This window comes from Poeciliopsis prolifica, unplaced genomic scaffold (genome assembly GCF_027474105.1).
Source record: "Poeciliopsis prolifica strain line A6 unplaced genomic scaffold, Auburn_PproV2 SCAFFOLD026, whole genome shotgun sequence".
NCBI classification, from domain to species: domain Eukaryota; kingdom Metazoa; phylum Chordata; class Actinopteri; order Cyprinodontiformes; family Poeciliidae; genus Poeciliopsis; species Poeciliopsis prolifica.
Genome location: NW_026562401.1, coordinates 3,223,727 through 3,235,494, shown reverse-complemented (window position 1 = coordinate 3,235,494; position 11,768 = coordinate 3,223,727). Strand labels below are relative to the sequence as shown.

Here is an 11,768-nt window from a genome sequence, read left to right as displayed (position 1 = left end):
AAACTTGGTGCTACACAGCCAACAGAAAAAAGACAAATGAGAATCTAAAAATGCATTTAGAAATGCAGATAAATGACTTTGGTTATATTTTTATGCAAAGTGTGGTCAATGGAAATGATATAAAGTTACATTTAAATAAATGTTAATAAGAGATAAATGCTCAAAGAACCTGTTTCTCACAATACAACGTAAGTTAAAAAGTAGATTTAAATAAATATTATTTCAATTAATGCTTAAGTAAAATTGTTTAAGTAAAATTTAAGATTAATTTCACATGTACGCTATGTTTCCAATTATCATGCAAATTGGATTAAATTGTCATAAAGAATTATTTTTTGCTGCGCTATTAAATGTATAGATGGTATTGTGTGTCAGGGTTCTCACTATAATTCATTTGAGAGAGCTGGGTTGATTAGTTTGTCTGGTGAGCACAGTTAAAGAAAATCTATTTAAGAAGGATGTTCCACATTATTAAGCAGGCCACAGATTTCAAGCAATATGGGAAAGAGAAAGGATCTCTCTGCAGCTGAAAATCATCGGATAGTGTAGTGACAAGTCCCCAAAGGTGTGAAAATGACCTCAGAAAAGTACATAAACTTTCTGAATGATCACTTTTTTTAACAGTTCAAAAAGAAGATCCTTACCTTTAGTATCAAAATCATCTTCATGCATAGCAATGCACCATCTCATGCTGTAAGGAATACCACATGTCATTGGCTGGTATGGGCATAAAAGGCGAGAAACTCATGATGTGGTCACTATCCTCCTCTGACCTCTGACCCTTTTGAGAACCTTTGGATCCTCAAGCAGAAGATCTGAGGATGGGATGCCGTTCATGTCAAAACAGCATTTCTGGGAAGGTTTTCTGACATCCTGCAAAGAAATTCAAGCAGAAACTTTCCACAAACTCACAAGTTCAATGGATGCAAGAATTATGCAGGTAAAGTCAAAGTAAGGCTCCTATGTTAACATGTCACTGGGTCTGTTAAGATGTTATTGATTGAAATAGCTTTTGATATATGTACATGTGACCACTTAATGCTGCACATTCAAAGAATGACTGTTTTCAGTTCTTTATAAACCATAAAATGTTTAGTAAATCTGTTGTGCATAATTTGGAACAGTGCATTTTGAGTATTTTTATTTTTGAAAAACAAATACTGTTCTCATGGGGAGCTTTGTTCAGTAAAATTTGATCTACACTGTAATAGTTTGTGACTTGAAAATGATACTGATCATTATTTGCATTGACCATTTAAGAAAATCTGAGAAAATATTACTTGCATAATCATTTGGATTAATGAGTTTATTGTGTTTATTAATGAGTTTGCCTAATTTAACGTGGGCCATAAGTCTTTCACCCAAAAATGTTCAACGATATTTCTTGCACTTTTGACACTGACTTCAGTTTGTGCTGGAGGTGGAGCATTTCACTTTAAATTATTACACTAAATGAAAGCAAACTACCAAGATCTTATAAAGGTTTCAGCATAGCCATTTTACTGTTTTTTGTTTGTTTGTTTGTTTTTTTCAGAAAACTTGTTAATAAAACAGTATAGTTTCCAAATATCTACTACCTTTTATCAACAGCACACGGTAAAACAAAGCTTGCATCTTCTCTTCAGATCAATAATGGCTCTGCTAAAAGCCAGCTTGATTGCAGTACATGCTGCCAATGCCGAGGGATTGTGAAATGGCGTTCCCCCACATTAAAAGACTGATGGGCCTGAAGCGCTGCAGTGGACAGAGCAAGCTGCAGGTGGTTTAACTGAAAGTGGAAAACAGCCGCCCCTCACCCGCTTCCTTTAAACCCAACTTGACCACATGAGACTGGAGAGAGAGGGGAAAAAAGAGAAGCTTGTGTTTATTTGTCCCACACTTTCATGCAATAGAAAGACTTTAAAAACTAGGTAGCATTTCCATTTGTATGCATGCTTCAGCGAGGTTAGAGATGTGAGGGGCCCTCAGAAGACTCACCAGGCCTGTGCTGCGACGAACATACATACACAGAAACCACACAGGAGACCAACATGTGGAAGAACTGACGTTAAATAGAGTGTAGAGGCTGCTACGGTTATCACCATTATTTGCTCTTAAAAGTTTAGTGATTCTATTAGAAGGTAGTCATTATTACAAGTCAAATAAGTAAGTCACCCATCAAGACAAGTCCCTCATGCATTTAGGCTCAGATATTTGCATACATCCAGGTTTTGGATATGTGGTGTGATGTTTGTCTCAAACAGCACATCTTGTTTTGGGCATAGACTAATGTTGAGTTTCTGGAAAGAACCATAACTTTTGTGGACAGCACACAAAAGCTTTGCTTATGCCAGCTAAAGTGGTAAAGATCCAGTTCTATTCCAGATATCCTGGCTGATTTCTTATGGATTTTATATGTCACATAAGGTAGCATTGTATTTAGCACCAGTGAATCAGAAGCTTACAATTTTACAGCAGTCTTGTGAATGTAGTAATAAACTGTTCTGCTATTGATCTTGTAGAAATAATCTTGGTAACCCTAACAGAATTAAAACAGGAGATAGTTTTGCCTGGTTTACGTGTCATTCTATCCAGAATATATAAATATGTGGCTTCATCAACATGCATTTGAGTTTGAATGTTGGATTTTGTAGCATCGTGCTTGTTGCTCATCCTCAGATGGAAAGAATACCGATGAAAGTCACTGAGAAAAGCACCAAATTAATCTGATACATATACTCATCATGACTTCATGTGAATCTGACTGGAACTGTGTTGCATCAGAAAAACCATTTAGAGGAGAAAAAAATCTTTAATATGACCACATGGCTAAATAAAATCTGTGTCAGTTGAGAATAAAAAAACAAAAAAAATTACAAAAACATTTCCTGTAGATCCTGGTAAGAACATTTCTCTTTAATAAAATGTTTGTGTTTTTATAAATCATTCATCAGCCCCATAATGCAAAGAGGGGCATTTTTTTTCTTCCAATTTTTGTTAACAAAAAACAGATATTAAACATTTTGCTATTACATGCCTCTTTCAAAATCCCATCGCATTAAAGAAAAGAAAGCAGCTGCACATCATCAGTTTGTCTAACTTCGTGGTCTGCAGTGAATGCCAGAGCAGCGTGCCTCTCTGTGATGTGGAAGCCGTTACTTTTTACGGCTCGCTGCAACACGCCACAGTCACTTCTATATGCAGACACACGCTCAAAGTGCCAGTGTGAGCGGCATTGGCCGACGTGATGAACTTGTTTTTGAAGGCCTCGTGTCTTTATGACTAAGTTACGATATTCTGTTGGTGAAAAAAGGTACATTTCACATTCTAAACCAACCACAGACACCACATGGCGGAGTAACAGCTAACAACCCACACCTGACAATCAAAGCTTTAAAAAATGTGTAAAACGTGTAATACAAGAAGCATGAAACTCACGCTTTCTCATTAGGAACACGACCAAATTCAAAAGCATCAGTCTTTCATCTCTTTTTTTTCTGTTACTGGCAGTACCAATACTCTTTTAAATAAAGCGGTTTAGAGTTCTTTGTGATAAATACTTGAGCGGAATCGCAAAAAAAATGTCAAGCACTTCCTATCCCAGATTCAAACACATCACAGAATAAATATTTGGTCTTTAAAAAGAGCAAAACCACATAACTTAGAGGTTTTATTTATGGGCATATTTTTCTTTTTTCAATGAAAATAATATCCACGCAAGAGGCTTTGATCTTGAAGAAAGAAAATACTGTATACAAAATATCTCAGGGGAAGCTTCGAACTGTAAGGCCCCTGGGTAACTCAAATACAGTCAATAACACCTTAAAATTTCAATATGTGCTGTTTTTGTGTTAGTACTGTTATGCAAAGGCATTCAAGTTCATTCTGTTAGTAGTGACATATTAGCATGTAGTACAAGATTATATTTAACAAGGTTTCTTCAAGATGGTCTAGAAAATATGTCCGTAATCCAAACCAATTTCTCGCAAAGTCAAACACACCGGCTTGTTCTGGCCTCTGTTATGCCAGCCTGGCAGGCTGCTTCACTGTCTCAGCAGCTGGCTGACGTTGACTGACAAAAACAGTGCTGCAAGGAGAAAAAGATGATGAAGAAGGGTGACAATGCAGAAGGTAGCATGACAGAAATGGAAGTGACACAGAGGAAAGTTACCTGTTGCCTCTGTGTGCAGTTTGGAGCCGTCCGTGCTGGTCACTCTGCATGAAAGATACATTTTTCTGCCTTCCTCTTTGTCCAGAATGGATTCAATCAGCACAGTACTTCCAAGTGGGATGGGGCTATGGACAAAACAACAGTTTTAGGCTGAAAAAAAAAGATCCTCTGCTCTCCACATATATTAGTCCACCTGATTTTGAAATAACTTCAGATCCAGCCATCTATTCATCCATCCCTTTTTACCTGCGGTAGTTGACATTAAGGTTGGCAGTCATAACCAGTGCAGAAAGCATAGAGGCATGCGTTCCTGTGACGGTGTCGATCATGGTGGCTATTGCCCCCCCGTGGACATGTCTGGAAGCACACATGATTTCTCTCAAACATTTTTGCGTAGTTTAACTACAAGTATTGTGGCAAATGAGGCTTTAACGCCTTCCGATAAAGAGATTGGTTTAATTGCTTTTTAATAAAGAAAGACTTTGTTTTAAAAGTTTGAGACAAAAAGAACTATTAGAGGCAAAAAGCAAATGGAACATTTTCTTTAAATGAAGAAAATATGCAAAAGAACATGACAAATATTTTCAGACACAAATGGAAAACAAATATAGACCTTCAGACATAAACATGGTCAGGAGTAAACTTTAGCTCACCCTGGCGGCCCCTCCAAAAGGTGTCCAGCTTGGAAGATGCACACACACTTGAGCTTGTCTTCTCTGACAAATAAAACATACTCAAACCCTGTTCCAGGGTCCCTGATGTTCCGGGTGAAAAGGCGAGCTTTTGACTGGATTATCTTGCTGAGATACACTCCCCCTGATGAGACACAATACAAGTACACAGACTGATCAGCAGCTAACCCTGAGTGACTAGTTTGAAATAAATGTCCTTCATAACTAGTGTATGAAGACCAGAATGAGGAATTACAAACAAATGATTACATCTACATTTAATCTGTACATTTTTTACAAAACACCAAATAATGTCAATGTTTGCTACAGTGAGCTTTGGGTTTGTCTTGGTTTAACCTTCCTTACCATCTTCTGCATTTTGCATGATAACAAGATAAACGAGCTGGACCTCATCCAGTCTCATTTCTGCCAGCTCCAGCTGTTTTGAACTTTTAAATTATTCTTCCGACTGTAAATATAGACAGGTTTAGATGTCCTTGCCGATACAGATCAACACACATCTGCCTGACCTGAATGGCCTATGCTGTTATCTGACCTGTTTTGAAGAATGCCAACTCTAAGGAAGCAAAAAGATTTTGATTATAAAGTAAAAGATTCTGCTAAACTGAGAACATGCCTGTTACATTCATTTTTATAAGAATTGAAACAGGTGCCAAATGGTGAGGCTGCTGATTTTGCTAAAAAAAAAAAAAAAAAGGAGTTGTATACCACTTTGTGTCATAATGTGGAGACAATCATCTTATCTTGCATGTGAACTAAACAAAAGAGCTGATTACAGATTTCAAGAAAAACAGGAGACATGATGGGAGCAGGTGTGGAGGTGGAGGAGGAGCATACATACCTCGGTGTTCACATGGACAACAGGCTAGACTGTAAATGAAACACTGAGACAAACTACAAGAATGGACAGAGTAGAGCAAGCTGTACTTCTTGATGAAGCAAAGATCCTTCAAGGTTTGCAGCAAGACAATGCAAATCTTCTATAAGTCTGCTGTGGAGTGTTATCTCTTCTGCCATCACCTGCTGGGGCAGCAGCATCAAAACTAGGGACTTAAAAGGCTCAACAACCTGATGAAGAAGGCTGGTTCTGTTCTGGTGGAACCACTGGAGATGACGGAGCAAGACCATGACTGACTGTGTTCATTAAGACACATGGGAGATCGGGATGCACAACCTCAGTTACAACATTTATTTTCCCTCTGGGATTAATCAAGTTTTTTCAGATGGAACTGAATTTGACTTTAAATTTCCTATTAGACTTTCTTCAAAAACTGAATAAAATTAACAGTATTTTTTGTAAACAATGTCACAGTGTGAGAATATGTTACTGCAACAAAATTTTAATTCATTTCATTGCTTTATACACACATTTTGAGGCGCTGTATTATCAATGATCCTTCATAAATCGCAGCCCCAATAAGTTTTGCGCTGATAGTTGCTCTTACTGTAGATGCAATGAAGTCTATGAGAGTAGCCATATTTTTGACATTCTGACATAAACAAAGTCACAACAACACACATCTGAGTACTTGGACTTGGATGACAAATTAAACAATCCAAAACACTCTGATAATTTAAATTGTTTTTATAAACAAGTTTGTTTGAAGACCAAAACATTTATAGTAAAAAAATACCAACTAGTTTGAGTGTATGACCGTAAAATGAGAATCCCAGCTTTAAATCATAATTCCCATCTAAATATAAAGAAGGAGCAAATGTATTTGTAAAATTCACAAAGCTGCAAACTTAAGCCAGGATTTCTACTGCTTTTTTTTCTTCTTCTTCAAACAAGTTCTAGTTCAGTTGTCTCAAAACAAAGCCCCCAGTTTGCACCTGTACCTGTTGCATACTTTAGAGACCGATTGTAGCTTGGCAGTCTTGTCCACAGCTCTCCATGGTCCTCTTGTCCTTCTGTCGCCTCCTTACTCAGGCTGTTGTAATGGTTGTACAGCTGCATCATCTCTTTCCCCCATGACGAGTTGGGCAGGCTGAAGTCTCGAGGTGTTTGGGAACAGAATTTTGGCAGTTCGTGCTGAACATTAAAACAAATGACAGTTTTATCTAGATTAGTCAAAACAAGCATCCAAAATACACATAGTATCTCTGAAGAAATTCACAGCTAAGCTGGAAAAATCTGTTGGCAGGACAACTATTAGCAACACACTTCATGAATCTTCTAAGAAAAAGTAGCAAGAAGAAAGCCAGTGTCTAAACCCAGAGGAGGTCTGCTTGTAGTTTGCCACAAGTCACAACACATGAAAGAGGTTATAGAAAGTACTCTGATCAGAGACCAATGCAGAAGTTTCTCTTTAATAATCTGCAAAATGCTAGTGGCGATAGAAAAACTACTATTTCAATGGTGGTGGAAGTCTCATGGTGGATAGTATTTTTACAGCAGAAACAAGCAAGCTGTCAACACCATGTAGTCTTCCTTCTGCTTCAAAATGTAAATCCCAATAAAATACATTATGGTTGTAGAGTAATAAATGTGAATAAGTTTGCAAAGTAAGACAAAAAAAGTAGCTTTAAACAGGCTTAGGAAGCAAATGCACTTATTCATTCATTTAAACTATCCATCTCGTTTAAAAATACATTATTGTTCTCATCCTGTGACAGAGTCGCTGAGTAATGTTTTGGTTGTCTGTCATTCACATGAGGACAGTGCAGTCACTAACCAGAAGGCTCAGGATGCAATGAGAATAGCAGGAGCGTCCCAGCGTCATTCAGCACAAATAACCAGCTTGTTATGGTACCTACCATCAAGGTCCGGTCCGAGGAGATCCTGAATGAAACACACTGTGTCTTCAGTCGAGGATTCCCGAATGAGAGAGAACCGAAGCACCGAAATCCGCTGAATATTCGACCGACACTTCGGGCCATTTCTAATCTGAAGAAAAATCGAATACGAAAAACAAAACTGTTTTGTATTCAAGGAGAAGCTGATGTAACCGGAAGGTTGCTCCAATAACGAGTTTGTTTCTAAACGGCTTTAAAACGCTTTGTCAAAGCTAACATCGTGATTAAAATACCGTCACATCAATCAAAACCTGAAAAAAAACCTTCGTTAAACTCTGTTGTATATATATATATTTTTTAAAGCCAACTAGATCCGATAACTAACAGTATTATTGTTTTACCGGTGACTTTCATGTGTCACGATGATTCTCGCAGCCTGTCAACTTCCGGAACCCGTAACAGCGACGCAAGTGCCGGGCCGTGTCACGTGCTTTGGGATCTGCGTCGGGATTGGTTGAAGGATGAAAAGAGTTTCCTGTAACACCTACTTTGTCATAGCAACCAGTGATCTTGTTTTGTAAACCGCGAAACGGAGGAATCAGATTTATTAACACGGTTTGCTCGCTTTATCGACTCACTAAGACGGAAAATTCCTAAATGTGCTGCAGAGGTGGAAAGTTTCATGAAGCCCAGTCTCTGTGACACGTGTTTACAATCTCACAATGTGATATAAATGAGGGACTAAGTAACTTAGTTGGCCAGTATATGAATGAGTTGGACATCCTTACTGTTCCCGTTTAATTTGCAGTAAAAAAAAAAAAAAAAAAAAAAACTACTTTCACCCAATGAATGTCCATGTTTTAGTCCCTGGCATGTAGATTTCAACTTAGAATACAAAATCCAGAAAATGAAATTATATTCAATTCAAAAACATTCTATTAATTTGAGAGGAAAATTAATTGTTGTATTATTTACTTCAAAAAGTTGTTGTAGATACTAACTGTGGTACTTAATCAAATTGACAATGAAATCAATATTGATGTTTAAATATATTTCGTTCCAAAATCCAAAATAAATTTCATTATTTCTTTAATAAATTTCAAAAGTACTCATATATCAATAGAAAAAAATGTTTTCTCAAATTTAGATATACTATAATAAAATAGTAAATGTATTCATTTCCCATGTATTTCTGTAAATGCGCCTTCTTTAAGAAGAAAAACAAAAATGTTCTTTACCAACAATTATTAAAGCCAACAATGCTTAACATTTACAGGCATTTTATTTAGATAAACCTTAGTTCAAACAAATTGGTCTGTGTGAAAATGACTATCTGCTCTCTTTTAAAAAGTTGTAAAAGTTTTTGCGAGTCATGTTATTTTTTAGAAGTTGTCTCTGAAAAAAAAATTGATAAAAATAAGAAATAAAATGTTATATGTCTGACCGCAGGGGCAAGGAAGTTAGCATGAACATAACATTAAGTGACCAAAAATAAAAAGAGACTAAGCAAAACTGCATAGAAAATAAATTAAAAAAATTTAATGAACCTGTTCAAAAACCACAAAGATTTTAGCAGACAATTTTGAAAATGACCAGCTTTAATAAATAACTCATAACCAGAAAATAAATGGTGTAAAGTTTTCATTGTTTTGAACCCATCAAGTATCAGATTGTTTGTTTTATTTTTAAAACATTTTTCTATAATGAATATTTACTAAGCACAACCAAAGTATTACAAAAAGTTTTGCCATTGTTAACACTATTTAAAAAAAAATTCTCCACTAGAGGGAGTCAAAGGACTAAGCCTCTGAGCTGAAGGGTCGTCACATTATTTTAACTAGTTTACTGCTGTGCCTATGGTGATGTTTCAGATAAGAAAATTATCTGAGTCTAGTTGTGTAAATAATCATTTCCACACAAATATGTTTTAAAGTATTTTAAAGAGTCAAGAAGCCAAACAAAATACAACCAAAACAATCAGAATAACACAATTTAAATAAAAATGTTAAAAACTATTTCCCTTTTCCCATCAGACAGCTAACTGTGCATGACCACAATATATAAAAAATAAGAAGACAAACAAACAAAAAAGAAAAGATGCCAACAAAACTTGTAGATGGTTCTTTTTAGGTGTTCTCTCTTGTGGAAAAGTTCAACCAAGATTACGCAGATTTGATTTTATTTTTGTGGAGCAGACTGTCCACACAGTTTCCTACAAAAAGAAAAAGAGAGAATCAGAAATCAGGACCTGATATAATAAGGCTCTGATGTCACCATGACCAGTAGCTCTTTGCTTTACTCATCTTACCGTGCTTCTTCCTTAGTCATATCTGCATGGGCACAAATAGCTTTTTCTCTGTCCAGTATCTGTTGCTTCAAGCTCCCGATCTCCTCTTGAGCCTTATTCTTAGCTGCTTCATGATCAGCTGAAAAAAAATGAATAAATAAATTGGAGAATTTCTATATTTGATGCCTAGAAACAGGTCTAAATGATTGCTATATTGTCGCCATTAGAATTCAGCACATGATGCCATGTTGCAAAACAGGATGTTTGAAGAGAAAAATTATCAAGTTTTATCAGACTGCACCAGGAAACATAATGCCCTTATTTACATACATATTGTTACAGTTCAGTGACGGTATTCTTGTTCTGTCTAGACTTACCTTTAAGTTTATTTATGGCTCCCTCCAACTCTGACTTCTTCTGTTCAGCGTTTCCCTAAAGTGTTGAATAGAAATGCACTTGTTAGTGCATTTCTATTCAATGCACTAACAAGTGCATTGAATAGAATGCTAGGTGTGGAAAAGAAAAAGGCCATGTGGAAAAGAAAAAGGCCATGTGCAAAACAATATATAATATAGAGACAACAGTATCAAGAGTGATAGGAGTTCATCCTGTAATTGAAGTGTTGCAGGTTCAAATCCCCATTCCATCTGTCTCAATTGTTGTGTATTTAATATTTTTTATATTTTTTGTGCATATTTCAATCAAATTGGCTGCTGTTGGTGCATAATTAATGTTCAAATTCATAAACATAGGGGACAAATTTATCAGTTGCATGCTTAATGTCTCTCCGTGATGATTATTCATTTTCATGTATTCTGCACCTTATAAGAAGTAAAAGAAACCTTTCATGCTGAAAGTGCACATTTTGAGAGATGCTTTTAATCAGATTGAGATTCAAGAAACTTGTTTCTTACATAGGTCCTAAGATAATAAAAAAAGAGGGGGTCCTTGCCCAGGGTACAAATCACGCAGCAACCGCCACTGCTGGACCTGAAACACTGAAAACTTTACGCGAGTGTTTGTGCCTTGCCTTCCCCGCGTTGCAGGTCTCCAGACTTTTCTCAGCCTCTTTCAGCGCCTTCTCCTTCTCCGTCTTCTCCTTCTTCAGCTCATCCAGCTTCAGGTTCTCGTTATCCAACACGGATTTGAGCTCCTGGATTTTATTTTTCATGTCCATGATGGAGTCTTCCCTCCTCTTGACCTCCGCGGAGCTGTCCACCATGCGGGCCCTCAGGTTACGCAGATTCAGCTCCTGGCGCAGAGTCTGGAAAATCATCGCGACCATAACCGCCACACTGACGGCGACAAAAAAAATGACCAACTTCATATTTTTTGTTGTTGTTGTTGCTGTTCTCACTCGATCGATGGTAGATTTTGATCGGGGCCGCTTGCTGTGGTAAAACCTGCCGGTGGTCACTTGTTCATCCCTGGCAGACTGTCACCAGCTCTCCACCCGAGATCAGCAACGTCAATGTCGGAGCAACCGGCTCTACCTGCCGAGCAGGCTGGGCGTGTCGACGCACCTGCTCCTGCTTCCTGGTGACACTTTTTTTTTTTTTTAAATCCTGGAATTAAAAAAATTAAAAGAAAAACGCATATATTTGAATTGCCTTTTGAGTGGTCATTTTTTCCAATAAGGATTTTTTTTATCCTTATTGGCTACATTATTATAGTTCAACAGGGAAATATTATGCGGTTAATTGATAATTAAACGTGTTCATATGCAAGAAAATAACCTAAAGCTTTGTGTGGCTTTTGTTAAAAGTAGTGGAGTTCTTCATCTTAAAATAGCTCCATTGTAAAAAGAAAAAAAAAAAAAAAAGCTAAGTTGTTTTTTCAAGGTGTGGCATTCAAAGATCTTTCTGTGAAAGGAACAAGTGAAGTATTTCTGACACATTTTTGG

General features: G+C 36.9%; 2 protein-coding genes across 6 annotated transcripts; both read right to left on the bottom strand.

The window, feature by feature from the left end:
- Nucleotides 1–1,708: 1,708 nt before the first annotated feature.
- them4 (thioesterase superfamily member 4) lies at nt 1,709–8,034 on the bottom strand. Of its 5 annotated transcripts, none has more exons than XM_055047788.1 (7): nt 7,600–7,966; nt 6,682–6,874; nt 4,804–4,966; nt 4,397–4,507; nt 4,151–4,275; nt 3,981–4,066; nt 1,709–1,830 (listed from the first exon to the last, which is right to left on the bottom strand). In XM_055047788.1, the coding sequence occupies exons 1-6, from the start codon at nt 7,720–7,722 to the stop codon at nt 4,023–4,025; spliced, it is 759 nt and encodes a 252-aa protein (XP_054903763.1). In that variant the 5' UTR covers nt 7,723–7,966; the 3' UTR covers nt 1,709–1,830; nt 3,981–4,022. The 5 variants fall into 5 exon arrangements, with proteins under 5 accessions (XP_054903763.1, XP_054903762.1, XP_054903760.1 ...); XM_055047787.1 differs by lacking the exon at nt 1,709–1,830 and adding an exon at nt 2,808–3,276 and having other exon boundaries at nt 7,600–7,965; XM_055047785.1 differs by lacking the exon at nt 1,709–1,830 and adding an exon at nt 2,808–3,276 and having other exon boundaries at nt 3,981–4,275; nt 7,600–7,968.
- A 1,465-nt stretch (nt 8,035–9,499) lies between these two features.
- si:dkey-87o1.2 (uncharacterized protein LOC796684 homolog) lies at nt 9,500–11,369 on the bottom strand. The gene is made up of 4 exons (XM_055048058.1): nt 10,896–11,369; nt 10,243–10,297; nt 9,887–10,004; nt 9,500–9,790 (listed from the first exon to the last, which is right to left on the bottom strand). Exons 1-4 carry the CDS (start codon nt 11,190–11,192, stop codon nt 9,757–9,759), a joined length of 504 nt encoding a protein of 167 aa, XP_054904033.1. The 5' UTR covers nt 11,193–11,369; the 3' UTR covers nt 9,500–9,756.
- Nucleotides 11,370–11,768: the final 399 nt, after the last annotated feature.

Excerpts from the sequence above, each read along its gene's own strand:
- them4 (XM_055047783.1), bottom strand. The coding sequence starts at position 7,722 with ATGGCCCGAAGTGTCGGTCGAATATTCAGCGGATTTCGGTGCTTCGGT. Across the intron at positions 6,875-7,599 it reads CCTCGGACCGGACCTTGATG|CACGAACTGCCAAAATTCTG; the intron begins GTAGGTACCATA and ends TTTAATGTTCAG. Across the intron at positions 4,967-6,681 it reads GTCTCTAAAGTATGCAACAG|GGGGAGTGTATCTCAGCAAG; the intron begins GTACAGGTGCAA and ends GTGTCTCATCAG.
- si:dkey-87o1.2 (XM_055048058.1), bottom strand. The coding sequence starts at position 11,192 with ATGAAGTTGGTCATTTTTTTTGTCGCCGTCAGTGTGGCGGTTATGGTC. Across the intron at positions 10,298-10,895 it reads AGACCTGCAACGCGGGGAAG|GGAAACGCTGAACAGAAGAA; the intron begins GCAAGGCACAAA and ends TCAACACTTTAG. Across the intron at positions 10,005-10,242 it reads AGCCATAAATAAACTTAAAG|CTGATCATGAAGCAGCTAAG; the intron begins GTAAGTCTAGAC and ends ATTTTTTTTCAG.